The sequence below is a fragment of the Barbatula barbatula genome, assembly GCF_947034865.1.
Source record: "Barbatula barbatula genome assembly, chromosome: 17".
Classification (NCBI taxonomy): domain Eukaryota; kingdom Metazoa; phylum Chordata; class Actinopteri; order Cypriniformes; family Nemacheilidae; genus Barbatula; species Barbatula barbatula.
The window spans coordinates 14,282,784-14,298,304 of NC_136780.1; the positions used below are offsets into that span (position 1 = coordinate 14,282,784).

At 38.8% G+C, this 15,521-nt stretch overlaps 1 protein-coding gene across 4 annotated transcripts; it reads left to right on the forward strand.

Annotated features, from left to right (window-relative positions):
- The first annotated feature begins 50 nt into the window (after positions 1-50).
- smpd2a (sphingomyelin phosphodiesterase 2a) lies at positions 51-11,280 on the forward strand. 4 transcript variants are annotated; one of them, XM_079477526.1, is made up of 11 exons: positions 56-195; positions 598-679; positions 1,623-1,719; positions 2,781-2,857; positions 4,410-4,503; positions 5,042-5,131; positions 5,862-5,944; positions 6,043-6,175; positions 6,247-6,351; positions 6,908-7,079; positions 8,250-9,887. In XM_079477526.1, the coding sequence occupies exons 2-11, from the start codon at positions 624-626 to the stop codon at positions 8,657-8,659; spliced, it is 1,317 nt and encodes a 438-aa protein (XP_079333652.1). In that variant the 5' UTR covers positions 56-195; positions 598-623; the 3' UTR covers positions 8,660-9,887. The 4 variants fall into 4 exon arrangements, with proteins under 4 accessions (XP_079333653.1, XP_079333652.1, XP_079333651.1 ...); XM_079477527.1 differs by lacking the exon at positions 598-679 and having other exon boundaries at positions 51-195; positions 8,250-9,880; XM_079477525.1 differs by lacking the exon at positions 56-195 and having other exon boundaries at positions 555-679; positions 8,250-11,280.
- The last annotated feature ends 4,241 nt before the right edge of the window (positions 11,281-15,521 follow it).

Here is a 15,521-nt window from a genome sequence, read left to right on the forward strand (position 1 = left end):
CACAATCCCTGCAGGTGTTTGCATCCAGTGTCATGCGCGCGGGCTACTTTGCGCTGCGTAATGTTAGACAGTGGATACAGTGGAGGTCATTTCACTGGACGATGACGATCATCGATCCGTCATTGAAAGAACGCCGTCGGGCGCTCAGGAAAGGAGTTTGTATCGAGCGCGGAGCATCGATTTGAGTGGCAGCAGGTATTAAGGTCACAGACGTGAATAAAACCCACATTTCCATGTAATGGATTAGTAGATTAACTATATTAAAATGACCGTTTCGCCTGTTTGCGTGAAATAAAGAAAAGTTTGGTTCCGTGTAACTTGAATTTGCTTTGTGGGTCAGTTTTTAAATCCGCCCCTTTGAGCGGCGCGCGTGTGCATGTGACTTCAAGTCATGCGGTGCTGCGCAGACCAATCGTCGAATGACATCAAAACACCGCGAGAGCGATTCGTAAAGCTGTACCTTTCAGTCCCTCTCGCGCTACCGGGATATCACGCGGCGATCGATCTGCGCAGGTCAGAAGGAAGTCGCGCTCAGTTGTGTATGCGCGCGCATTACAGCAGCTCAAATAAGCGCACTCAAATAACTTTGGCTTACAGGAGCTGACTGAAGCCGCAGCGGCACCATGGCAACAGAGCGTCCGGTACCTGACAAACTGCGCGTCTTCTCTCTCAACTGCTGGTGAGCTCCGTTGATGCTTCCTCGGCATCCCATAATACGTCAAACGGAATGTTTAATAATACGTATTGTCAACTGCGGAAGCCTAGCTTGCGTCATATATCAGTATGAATATTTTATGAGTTTGCCTTTGCTTTCCTTAGGAAGCTTAACTTTCATTGTGCTAAAAGTGTAGTAAGTATAAAGGCAAGTTGATTGTTTTAGATTTAGTCGGTTTTATTTGTGTCTAAACATTGTATTAAATATTTGATAAATATGCATATATGCATCGGTCTGTGATGTCAAAACTGGTTTAAAGAATCTCTGTGCTGCATAAGACTAAATGTTTGTTTAACAGAAAATGAATCGGGTGTGAAATCTTTGCTTTATTTTTGACTTTTCCTCATTTATTTTTGACTTTTTATCACTGATGTTCATTTTATGACTTTTTTGTACAACTGCGGTGGTTTTAAATGCGCTTTAGAAAAATATTAAGCTTGCTGTAAATGTAAGGTAGCGTATTTTTGATGATTTTATGAGCTTTAGCTAAATACATATTTTGTTTGGCAGTGATGTGTGTAAGTACGGTGTGAAGGTGGAAGCACGTGAGCTGACGTGAGACTGCAGCAGTCACATGATGTGCAGTCTGGGCCTCCCGCGCTGCTGATGCCAGCACTGTCAGCACCATGTTTCCAAACAACAGCCCAAACTTCAGTGTGATTGTACGGCTGAAAATGAAATATGTGGCTTTCTACATGTGCACTTATTTTGATGACACAGCGTTTTTTTTTAAAGCACACTGAGCCATGTATCTTATGGTGTCAGAGGTCAGCTGTGTGAAGTATAATGCTGCATGTGTGTAAATGTGCTGTTGTGGTGTGACTGGAGTTTTCAGGATGGGTTAGGGGTCAAACGTCAGACAATAGTTACTGGTTTTGTGTTTCTGATCTTTTCCGGTGTTTTTCAGGGGAATTCGATTCTCCAGTCAACATTGTGCACAGCGGTATGAGATGATTGGAGATTTAATCGCTAGCGAGCAGCATGACATCGCGCTGTTACAGGAAGTGAGTTACATTGTTCGCTTCAGTCTTTCTTCAGACTCTAAACCATACAAAAAACTTGCACCCTATTCTAACCATAAACTACAGAACAAGTCATTTTCTACATTAAAATGCTCCTCGGCGGCAAACAATCAAAACCAATCAGAACACGTTTAGGGTTTGATGTGCAGTTATGTGGAACCAGAGCCATTGAGAGAGAGAGAGTTGCGTCAACTCCGTTGACTCCAATGGAACAGTTTTATCACATCAATAGGGAGGCTCAGGCCACGTTTCCTCGATGAAAAACGGCAAAGTTTTTCCTTTGAGTTTTTTCTGAAAAGTTTCACGTACACACCACAGCGTTGTCATAACAATCCGTGTTTACACGGATCCCCCAAAATGACTAAAACACTGTATTACGCATGCAACGCCAGTAGTTGGCGACATCACTTTGTAAAGAAAAAATACCAGAGTCCCTGATGATTGATTGACAGTTTATTGTAAGGCGGACTTCCGTCGCTAAAGAGACCATACAATACAGAGCGCTGCATTTCTCCTCATTCATAGTGAAGAGAAGCGTGCGCACATATACAAACAAGATGGCGAAAAGTTTGGACATTCAAAAGTTTCCTTCCATCTTTTCGTCCTCCTAGGTCTGATCCAAAAACCCTTCGTCGCCGTGAATGAGTGTTACGATTTTGCTGTAGATAAACAATTTGTCTCCGCTGGTGGTTCTAGCACTGGTGTAGTAAATCTACACTTTGCTGGAGAAGCGTTAACAAACTATTGCGCAGCACAAAAAAACCCATGTAATCCGCCATTGTTGTATTTGTTTCTTCTTCCAAAGTCTATCGGTTTTTGGTAAATCTGTTGTAAACAAACCTTTAAATGTTTTCATGTTTCGTAATACCGTAACATATCGTAATTCTTATTACTTGTCGTGTCTGGTTATGACAAAAAAAATCCTAATGATGTCACTTATCACAAGGCACTGTATTAAAAGATTAACAATAATAGCCATCCCCACATTACAAACCTAACTGTACTTGTGCGTAAATCCTGAGTTTGTCTGATGCTTTTTTTAGGTGTGGAGCGAGAGAGATTTCCTGTTCTTGAAGAGAAAGCTCTCCAGCTGTCATCCGTACGCTCACTATTTTAAAAGGTCAGTTCAACTCGCAGCGACATGGGGGGCATTGAATGTTGCTTTCAACTTCAAACACATTGGGATTTTAAAAGAAAGACTCTTGAAACCTTCTGCCCCATGATTAAGTGGCTAGACGCTCTCTCACACATTTACATTGAGTCAGCAGATGCTTTTATCCAAAGCGATTTACAAAGAGTTCAGGGAGCAATATGTCATACAAGAGCAATAAAACATTTGGTGTTAATACAAAAGCTTAGAACACTACATGTTAAGAGAAAGAGAGAGGATTAGTGTACATTCTTTATTATTTTTTTCATTTGAGACGAAGAGACTTGAGGGCCAAAATAGGTGTAAAATAAACCCCCAAATTATACTTTCTCTATAAAAATAATCTTTACATGAAAGAAAGCAGAGAGTGAAACTGGGATATCTTCATTTGAGACAGCACCTGGTTATTATGGCTTCTACCGAGTGCAGTCGACCTTTAGCTGTTGTCTTATCATTATGAGACAAGAAAACATATCTATTATAAGGCAGGCAGTCAAGGCTGGGTTTGCATCTTTTTATGTTTGAGGCTTGGTGTTTGCCTTATCAACAAGCTTACTATCGACAGTTATTGCTGAAAACTATGCCGTAAATAGGAATTACATTTGACTATTAACATTATTAGTGTTCATAATTATTTAAAGTAAGGCGGTGTGTTTGAAAAAACTGTACTGTACCTTTCGCTCATGTACCACCATCTATTTTCAGAACATCAAAATGCAGGTGACTGTACCTCCTTATCTTTATTTGGCTTAATTGTGCAATTTATGAATCAATCTAAGCTTACTTTTGTGATTTAGGGTAATATGAGGAGACTGTTTAACACTGATGTACTTTTTTCAAGTTATGTATTTCTACTTTAAAGGAATAGTTCACCCAATAAGGAAAACTCTGTCATCATTTACTCGCCATCCGATTCTTTCCAAACCTGTATAAATTCCATTGTTCCTCCAAATACAAAAGAAGATATTAAGAAGCATGTCACTAACCCAACAGATCTCATCCCCATTCACTGCTATGGTTGGGAAAAAAACTATAGCAGTCCATGGGGGATTAGATCTGTTTGGTTTCGAGCATTCTTCCGAATATCTTCTTTTGTATTTGGAGGAACAATGGAATTCATACAGGTTTGGAACAATCTGATGGTGAGTAAAGGGTGACAGAATTTAGATTTTTGGGTGAACTGTCCCTTTAATGCAATGTAAATATCACATTTTGCCATGTAACTTGTTTCACGGTTTGAGCTGCATGATACCTTGAATTGTAGGAGATGAGCACTTATGAAGGAGTGTAAAAAATGGACCCAGCCTATTTCTTGAGCCATATGCATCTTTCTCAAAACTAATATAGTGTTCTTCTGTTACGCTAATGAAGTCTTTAGAAAGTCACACACAAGGCTTTCAAAGTATTTGCAATACGAGCTTTGTGACTGTTGGCGTGTGTGTGTTCATAGAAGAGAGCGCAGCAAGAGATATTTATTTATCTTTTATTGCTTACATTCTTATATCCGATACTGTTTTTGCAGCGGCGTTATTGGCAGTGGTCTTGCTGTGTTCTCCAGACACCGAATCCAAGATGCCCTGCTCTACCAGTACTCGCTCAATGGCTATCCATATATGGTAAGATCAAGGTTGAAATGCTGATTTCCTGTATATAATATAGCTACTTCTATTCATTATGTTATATATTGATGTATCTCAGAATTATCATGGCAGTGTTTTTTTTTAAACGATACTTTCTTGGATTGTCAATGATAACACAAAAGTGTAATCTGAACATTTCCAAATTTGAATTTGAACAAAACCCAAAGTAGTATTTTACGTTTAATACACAGAATAATGTACAGTCGGCCAACAGGGTGAAACTAGACCTGCTCACACTGTCTGGTTTATTTTCTGATAATGACTGTACATAGTACTGTAATTATCACTGTATGTGTGTTTATTAAAGGCCTTTGAGCTTCTAAGAAAAGACTCAGTCCAGACGTTGCAGGAGACATTGCGTATTTCTGACATACTTTAATGAGTGTGTCCTAAGCTTATAATAGAGTGTGAATGACACTGAAGTGTAATGCAGCTAAATCTAGTTGAGGTAGTATGTACAGTGATTCATACACAGACACAGTTTAATGAACGACATGTTCATCTGTTCTTTGAGCTTCGCCATGGAGACTGGTTTGGGGGTAAAGCGGTCGGATTGGTCGTTGTAGACGTGTTTGGATTGAAGGCGCACGTCTACGTTACACACGTAAGTTTGCAAACACCTAAAATTAATAAATGTACCTCAAGAAGGGTATTTTTTGCTTTTGCCCTTATAGACCACCGGTTTCAGTTGTTATTTATTTAATAATATACTTTTTTTTATCTTACATATATATATATAATTAAATCTTAAAGATGTTTGTTTAACATATTCTGTTGGTTGCATTTTGTGCTAACCTTTGTGTAATGTTTAAAAACTGAAACAGGAAGTTCTCCTAGACCAGTGTTGGTTCTGCATAGTTTACGTCTGCAGAAGTGGTCTCATCTTTTTTACTGCTAATATCTCAAAGGCTTATTATGCTGGGCTCACACCAAACGCGAATTAAGCGATTTGCACGAGTAAATTACATAAAAAGTCGGCGAATAGATGCAAACTCGTGGCAGGTGATGGGATTGACACGAATCGACGCGCGTTCAAATTTAAATTCAAGTGAGAACTTTGCACGAAGAGCTCATTGACACCTGCTGTTTGACGGGTCCGGACACTTAAAGACACTCCCATTCACGTGATGTTTTTTTCGTCACTCACACGAAAATAACGAACTTTTCCCACGAGCAATAAACAGCGTGGAAGGCGATTGTTCGCGTTTGGTGTGAACACAGCAGTAACGTTGTTCGTGCATGTTTTCACATCCTGTTTGGGTTTATTCCCGTGTGTAACTAAAGATGATGCGCTTTGATACTACAGAAGAGTAATGATACTCTTTTCCTCTCAGTTACATGCAGAGTACTCCAGGGCGCAAGATGAATACCTGCCTCACAGAATAGTGCAGTCGTGGGAACTACTGCAGTTCGTGCGGTAAGAGAGAAGTGTTTCATGTAGGTTAGCAGGCAAAAAAAAGAGAAAAGTGAGATGTTAACAGCGGCGTCATATTCACTACTGTACATGTCTGTTAGACACACATCGTGTGGAGCAGATGTGGTGATTCTGGGAGGGGATTTGAACATGCACCCTCAGGATCTTGGGAATCGTCTCATCAGAGCTCACACTGGACTCAGAGACTGCTATACTGAAACGGACACATTTGATGTGAGCTCATGTCATTTTGCATATACATTCGTTTGCGATGTATATCAGAATTGTTTTACTGTGTTTGGCAGGGATGTGAAGATGGCCACACACTGATAGCAGTGAACCACTTTACAAAAAAGCAAGATCTCATTCCTTTTGAGAAAGGCATCAGGATTGACTACATTCTCATGAAGGTAAAACAATCGAAATTACACTTTTATTTAAAAGGTAAAAACACAGCTGGTTCTACAGATTTATTTTAAAGGATACCAATGTAGGAAAAATTGCTTTATACATTTCATTGTTCTGTTGAACACAAAAGAAGATCATTTGAAGAATGTAGGAAAACAAACAGTTCTGGGGCACTATTGACTACCATTATTTTTCCTACTATGGTAGTCAATGGAGGCCAAGAACGGTTTGGTTACAAGCAGTCGTCCAAATATCTTTCTCTGTGATAAACCAAACAAATAAATTTAGAGAACGAGTTATTCATGACAGAATTCTACATTTTTGGATGAACTGTCACTTTAACACAAAACAATTCAAATTAAAATACAAAATGCAAAATAACTGTAAATAAAATACTGTGTAAATACAGTAATTATTATTTTAATACCATGCAGATGCAGGTCTGTTTAAGGGATTAAATAAATCAATGATTTGAAATCATCTGAACAGAAAGAACAGATTTCAGATTCCCTGAAACAAATCCAATCTCATACTGCTAATGTTCATTTTCTCGTGCAGGGCTCCAAGAAAGTAAGCATGAAATGTGAGTCGCTGTCCACAACCAAAGGTTCAGTGGCTGGTAAACCCTTTCCATATTCTGACCATGAGGCTCTGACAGCTGAACTCACACTTCTGCAGTCTGAAGAGAGCAGAGAGCATGGACAGAGGAACATCAGCGACTCACAGACTGGTACGACTTCAAAAAATGGCCCAACGAAGAATAATTTATCCCAGTCACACAGCATTGATGGTGGTTCTGTTTATGTTTGAACCTCTGTTTTGGGGAATTCCTAAAGACTTTCAGATGTCGGAATGATGCCATCACATTTTTGAGCAACACAGTATAGAGGCAGAGACCAAAGGAATATATTCGAAGATATTTATCAGAGTCTAAAATATGCACACACAGACAGACACAACATTGTAAGAACAGGGCTTTGGTCAGAAGAGTGAATGTTTTGTGAGTTCATCAGTTTATGAAATTGGGGGAGTTATCTTCCTTAGGAATGCAGGAATACAGGATTACTGAGCAACTCAAAGAATATCAGATATGTTTGAAGTTTTATGTACATCTGTAAAGTAATTGCAGGATATGAGCAGCTTGATGGAGTGTTTTTCCACCATCGCGCTGAATCGTTCTCGTTGCTTAATCGTTCCACTTCGTGCCGATCCATGCCAGCTGGTACGTGGCTCAAGACTACATGACTTGCAAACAGCATTTAAAGGTGCAGTTTGTAACAATTTTGCAGTTAAATATCCAAAAACCACTAGGCCAGTATTATATATTTTGTTCAGATGAGTACTTCTAATATCTCAAATGTTTCCAACTACATCATGTAAATCATGAGAAAATCGACATTCTAAACATTGACACAGGGCTGTGCAGTCGCCTTATCCGCGTGACTCTTTGTTACCACCTTTACTGACGTAGAAGTGTCGTGGACAAATGGGGAAGTAGTGTGTAGCGTCTAGCAAGCGACTAGCTTGTTTTGAGCAGTCACTTATTGACAGACCACAGTTATACGCAACATTTATAAAACTTTATTACTTTACCTCGTCTGCAAACATGATTTCTCGTCTGATTGATGGCCATCAGGGGTGGACTTGAAGTCAACAGGTCCCATCATTCCACACTCTGTCACAGCGCATCAAGCTACGCCATTGTTGTTGTTTTGATTGTGCGCCCTCTAGCGGTGGTTTTTACAAACTGCAGCTTTAACAACCAGTACTATTCTGACCGCACTTTAAAGTGTATGCATGTCATTGTGCTATATACTGTAAGAAAACAATTAAGACACATTGCATTTGTACATCTAACCATATAATTGTGCATTGGTTCACTATGCCGTTTTATTCACAGCGATATCAGAGCAGATGGACGTGGTCGCAGAAGCGAGCGCGGTGGTTAAAGACGGCCTGTGTCACACAGAGACCCTGCAGGCCAGAGCTCTGCATCTGATGGGGGGAGGTCTTCTGCTTCTCCTGCTCCCTCTGCTCATGATCCTCCTGCCCTGCTTATGTTCATGCAGCCATTTCTCCTTCACCACCACAGGCCTTCTGGCAGCCGCAGGAGCTGTCTTCATGCTGTCCGGATTGCTTTTCTACCTTCTATTCATCACACACATCAAAGTCCTGAAAGAGACAGAAGACCAGATGAAACTGACCTCAGATGACCTCCAGTCTAAACTGTCCGGAAGCAGAGCGTCAGGGTTTTTTTCATCCTCCGACGGCTCTCCAGAGTCATCAAGTTCATTTAAACGGGAGGAGTGAGTTGAAGATATAAGTTGCTGTTCCTCAGTGTTAAAAAAATACATAGAATTTAAATAGAATTTTGACTGTCCAGTTCATTTAATCATGGTCATGAATAAAGCACAGATACTCTGAAACGTGGTCTTGAGTATCTCTCTCTCTCCTTCCATAAGGTAGTGCGTCTGCAAAATCCAGTGATTCCTGGAGTAGCAGTATCAATATCCCAGGACTAATAAAAAAACTTGACTAATTCCCAAAGAATCAATAATTATACACAAGTACAAAGTGTTTACAAGTACAAAGCTATTGTTTCCAGAGTCCTTTTGTCATGAGTCTGCCTTCATGTCATGTCTATTCTTGGTCTTGGGGCAGATTCATGACAAAGTCTTGTGTTTTATGTGGAGAGAAACATATTATTGTCAATCAGGACATAATATGCGTTCTCTCCAGTCTCGTCATTTGGCCCCGCCCCTCTCGTTCCTAGTATAGCTTTCCTCCTGTGTCTCATTACCCACACCTGCCCATCGTCATCTCCTTTGTTAGTCTCCCTATTTAATGCCCTCTTGTCTATTGTCTTGTGCTGGTTCGTTGTATATTGTTCCTGCTCTGTATTACCTTGGTCTTGAGAAATACTTTTAAGTATATTCTAGTCTGTGTCTGTGTTAGTGTTTAGTTTTAGTCTTAGTGTTTAGTTTTAGTCTTAGTGTTTAGTTTTAGTCTTAGTGTTTAGTTTTAGTCTTAGTGTTTAGTTTTAGTCTTAGTGTTTAGTTTTAGTCTTAGTGTTTAGTTTTAGTCTTAGTGTTTAGTTTTAGTCTTAGTGTTTAGTTTTAGTCTTAGTGTTTAGTTTTAGTCTTAGTGTTTAGTTTTAGTCTTAGTGTTTAGTTTTAGTCTTAGTGTTTAGTTTTAGTCTTAGTGTTTAGTTTTAGTCTTAGTGTTTAGTTTTAGTCTTAGTGTTTAGTTTTAGTCTTAGTGTTTAGTTTTAGTCTTAGTGTTTAGTTTTAGTCTTAGTGTTTAGTTTTAGTCTTAGTGTTTAGTTTTAGTCTTAGTGTTTAGTTTTAGTCTTAGTGTTTAGTTTTAGTCTTAGTGTTTAGTTTTAGTCTTAGTGTTTAGTTTTAGTCTTAGTGTTTTATAGTTAAGTTCTTGTTGAGAGTTTAGTTATCAGTTTATTGTGTACTCTGCTTTTTACCCCCTTGTGGGTTTTTGTTTTGTTTCCTGTGTTATTATTTATTAAAATCCTGTTACCCCTTCATCCCCGCTGCCTGCGCTTGGGTTCTTCTCCTTCAGTTCCATAACACCTTTAAACTCTGCCTGGCAGGATGTTTTAGATGTCACTGCTGCGCTCAATCTTTATAAGCACAAATATAAGCCAGCACAGTGGCAAAACTCTGACACCCGTCTTTTACGTCAAGCATGTAGAAAGGCAGGGCAAATGGAAGAAAGATAAATCTCATATTTAATTTCAGTTATTTAAAGATAGTTTGTCAACTTATCAGTCTACCCCCAGCTCATGTCTGGCCTTGCCTTGCCCCCTGGGTTGCCTTGTCGAGTGAGTGTATGTCGTTGTGGATTACCTTTTACGTGGAATACTCGCCCCCATTTACTCTGTCACCCCACCCGTACTGGGAATTTGCCCCGCTAACCCCGGCGCCACCCACAGCAGGCTTCGTGGTCTCTCTGGGTCACTGGTCCTCACTTAGACTACTCCACCGTCTGCTGACTCACCCCTTGCTGCGGTACCGGAAGAGCGGACCCCGGCAAGGACTCCACACAGGACCACTGATTACCCTGCTGCCATCACCAGCGCTCACTGGGTCTCCCCGTGGCTGGTCTGATGTCCGTTTCCCATCTCTGCTGGCGCTGCCGTACACTGGGGTCTCCAGTTGGCCTTGCAGTACCCGACGCTGTTGGACTCTCTAAGCCTCAATCTGTGTGTTTCTGCTCTATAAACCTGCTTGTTACCCCGTGAATGAATCTATGTGTTTCCTATCGTGACAACTGACAACACTCTGGCTGGTGCTTCTGATGCTCTGTGTGAAAGCTTCTTCCACTTCATTGGAAAAATCTCAAATTTGAGACCCAAAGTAAACTCTCCATATTGTACCTTCTCCGTTCTCTCTGCATCCTGTTTCTTGGGATGTATTTGAAGCCATTATTTTACAATCACTCAAAGACATTATTGGTAATATCAATACCGTGAACCATTCTATTTTAAAATCTCGACTAGAGTCTGATGTCTGTAATGTTCTGTCTGAGATCCCCTGGTTTCACCACTGGATGGAGTACTTCAACCCCAGATCACCTCTTTATTAGAGACTTGTAGCACACCTGTATTGGATCTCTCCAAATTGACAACCTTATTTAAATGACTCACTGTCTATGGTTCTTGTTTAGTCCTAAAGTCTGTTTGAGAATGACGCTGCCAAGGATTTTTGGTTAGAGATTTTGCTGTCTTCTGTTGAGCGTTGCTTTGAATTTCTCTCTTGCCTGACATTTAAGCATAGGTTTTCTGTTTGGACCTATTTTGTATTTCCTTCCAATGAGTGCCTTCTTGAGTTCCGCTGTGGTAAGTTCCAGTTAAATGGAGCCTCTAAGACTTTTGTTTTTTTAAGTGTTTTTATTTTGAGTAAAGAACTTTAAGAGTCAGACTCTGAGCCTCTTGGTTATTTCCTCTGCATCTGGGTTTGACCTGCTTAAGTGGAGCAGTGGTTAGTGCCAAGGTTATCGAAATCCCTCCCTGTACATGCTTCCCATTGGCTCCATTTCTAGAAGGCATGGTATGTCCTTTAATTTTTATGCTGACGATACCCACATTTATCTACACATTAACTGGAATGATCCTGCTCTCAGTATCCCAATATGGTGCATAGATTAGGCTAAAATCTGGCTAGGTCAACATTTTTTGATGTCAAATGAAGATGAAACAGAGGTGATTATTTTTAGCACGTCTGCTCATTCTCAGGCCTACAGCAAAGACCTGGGCAGCTTATCAGCTTTTCGTGTGCGCAATTTGAGTGTCCACTTTGATTAGTCATTAAAATTGGACAAGCATATCTCCTCTGTAATTGGCTCCAGCTTCAACAAACTCTGACTGCTCTCTAATATCAAACACTTTTGAAACTCTACAATGTTAGAGATGTTTGTCAGAGCTGCTGCACTTTTATACCCACATTAAAAGCCTACGTTCCTGCACTCAAAATCGTCTCGGTTACGTATGTAACCGCCGTTCCCTGATGGAGGGAGCCGACAGAAAGGCAACTCCTTTTAGTCCCCCAGTCCAGAAATGTTGAGGAGATCGAGCTTTTTCAGTGGCTGGTCCTCTACTGTGAAACAATCTGCCACTTGAGATCAGAGTGGCACCTTCTCTTCCCATTTTTTAATCTAGCTTGAAAACATACTTGTTTGATCTTGCCTTCAATAACCTACTTTTATTCAATTTTATTTTGTATTTTTATGCTTATTTCTGCGCCCTTTGGATGCTGATCAGTTTTCCTCAGATTTTTTATTGAATTGCTTTTTTATTTCAGTTTGTGTTTTTGATTATTCATTCCAAAGTACAGCACTCTGGTCAGTCTTGTGGTTGTTTCAAGTGTGCTCTATAAATAAATGAACTTGAACTTCCCTTAACAAGAATTTTTGCATAATGAAGTGAACCATCTGGTTTCAGCAAACTACAAAAAAACGTTCAGCTTGTTTTGGTTAGCAACCTCTAGTATATTTAACCCACCCACTTCCAATGAAATTCCATATTGATTCCAAGGAAGATTCAAACAGCATATAATAAAAGGATTTCTTGTTTGTAATTGTAGTCGTGTTTTCTTATAACATTCCGGACAGAGTGTATTTTATGTTAATAATAAGGCTCTCAACATATAAAACATATTTTTATCACGTTTAATCACACCCTTTTTGCACTCATGTATAGTGAAATTAAACAAACACTATTTATTTTGTTTAACATGTTTACTTTAGTGCTGTATTAAAGTAATAACAATCTAGTAAATCACACAAATATACTTTTACAATCTAATTTTACATTTTATCTCCAAATTAATGTAGAAACAACACATTTCTTTAACAGCATAATTTTATGCATAATTTTATGATATTGAAGTTCTCAAACCCTTTACAGTCTTTATTGCGACATGAATCCTCATTAAAACTACAAAATCTGACTAATTTCTTCTTTTCCTTAGTTCTTTGATTAACATTAGTGACAAGAGTAACAACAGCACCTTTAAGCGGCCCCTTTAAGAGCTGTCAATCAAATCCAAGTACCCCATAGTGCAGTTTGGAAAGTACACCTTCCACTTTCATTGGTTCATGATTGGGAACAGCTTACTGGTTAAGACAAGTGTCATGCTTTAGACGGGTTGAAAGGAGGAAGTAGAAGACAGCGACAATACACAACAGAATAACAACAATAGAGCGAACAAGCATAATATCTGGAATGTTTCATTTTGTAAAAATGTCAAAAATAAAGCAACGTGTTTGTTCCTAGCATTAAACATTAATGAAATTAATACGCACGAACACAAACAGTCCTCTGGTTATATCAACGAAAGTGATACTAGAACAGTATATACAGTTTGTGAAAAAGCTGTTCTCCATCTAGGAATCTGCATTTGACAGCAACTTGTGCTTCTCTGTCAAGCCAAACTTCAGTTTTTGGTTCAATACATTATGAAACACAAATAAAGAGATGCAGAATTGAAATAGTTGTAGTCATTTATTATATTACTTGTGATGTGAATAATGAATAACGCTGATATTGGAGGATATGTTGTTCATACTGTACATTTATAGTTTAAAGTATAGAGCAAAAGATCATGGGTTCAATTCTCAGGGAACACACAAACTGATAAAAACATATAGCTTGGATAAATTATGGATTCTGCTAAATGTGTACATTTAAAAGTAAAAATGTAAATGCTTTACTGATTTATAACAACACATATTATAAGCACAACATATAATCCCAATTTTGTCAATAAATGTAATTATTTTGCCATTAATAGGAGTAATAACGTCACTTAGATGGTATTTAGGGTCATTTACTCATGGTTATTTTTTCCACATTGTAGAATAATGGTAAACTTATCAAAACTGGAATGTAACAATACGGTGACAAAAGAATTTAACAATACAAATCAAGCAAGTAAGATTTTTGCATTCACTTTGTTGTCACCACTTGCCTATAGGATTTGCAAAACTGTTGTGGCATATGCCAACCAATTATTACCCTGAGATGCATTGAGGATTCATTTAGCCGATGGTTTTTGCAGTCATTTTCCAGGCCGGCAAAAGATTTATAATTTTCACATTTTTATATTTCAAATATATTTTTCTAAAGAAAGAATAATAATATTGGGACATTACAATTCTCTTTTATAAAATAATTGAAGACACAGCAAAGAATCAATAACTGCTGGATAGTTTTAATTTAATTTAATCCAATTCATATACAATAACATAGGTGTATAAATTAATATAAATATAAATGAAATACCAAAATTTTATATTACTTACTAACCACTATAGCCAGTAAAAATCCTTCATTTTCAATTATTAATTCATGTAATGCCATTGTTGGACAGTGCAATTGTGATCGGTTTTTCTGTTAGTTTTTAAAGTGGCTGTGCAACAATGAGTGCATTTACATGCACAAAATAAACTGATATCTATCAAAAATCATCTTAAAAAGAAACCGGTTTTCACATGTTAACATGCATAGTAATAAACCGGCTACGCAGAAAACCACGTTTAAGCGGAAGTTTGCCGGGTTTCTCTTGTGCAGTGAAGACATTGTCAATAGTCAGAATCGGTATTTTTATATCTCCTCATGTCCGCAGTACCTGCAATATAGTTCTTAATTTTGATGTTTCTACATCAACTGCATAAGAGAGCAGACTTTTATACGTTATTTTATTATTACTCCCGTTTGGGACTTTTACTACTGCGCACATAAACAAAACTGAGAGAAAACCGGTAAAGGTGTTTAATTGCAGCGCGGAACCGGAGTAATGGGCAAAAAACTACCTCAGCTGATCGGCTTTTGCTTAAGCCGCTTATGACCTTTACCCGATAAAAGAAAACCGTTTTTTACGCGTTTACATGACCTTTCATACTGTATGTCAGCTTAAGCATAATCGGTGTAAGACTGTGCATGTACACGCACTGTGTTTCGTGCATTCTTATTTACAATGTTAAACTTGTTGTCTTCTCATGCTTGACATGGTTGACTTGTCAAAAAACGAGTAGTACCTATGACGTAGTGTTTCTGTGCTCGATACACTCCCCCAGCGTAGAGGTTTCGGAAAGTTTTTTTCGAACATGAAAATCCGTTTCATAACAACTTTTCTTAGTCCCTTATTAGACAATATCGGAAAAGTACGTGGCACGCATCAACCATGGAGAGCGCGAGAAGGAGCATGCCCACACATTCAGATGTGTTTGTTTGTTTACTGCATTTGGGTGATGAATGTTATATAAACGGTGGATACCACGCTGGATTTAGAGATGGAGCGGCGGTTCCAACGCTGAAAGATGCCGGACGCGCTTTAGTTCCGCCCCTCCCCCCACACGCGTCACATGTTTTCGGAAATAATCGTACAGTGGTATCTGTCTTTTATAAATGTGATCAAACTAAACACTATTTGAAGGGTGCGATTAACATGAGATATACAAAACTGTCTGAGTTAGGGCCGCTTTAAATCATTTAAGTTAGGACAGCTGTAGGGTTTATATGATTATTTGTCAAGTTAAGACCCTTCTGTATAACCCTTTCCTATACTTAATGAGGTCTTAACTGAGATTACCATGGTTGCCGAACAGATAGGATAAGATTTCAAGTTACAATCATTCTGGAATACGCCCCATGAACGGA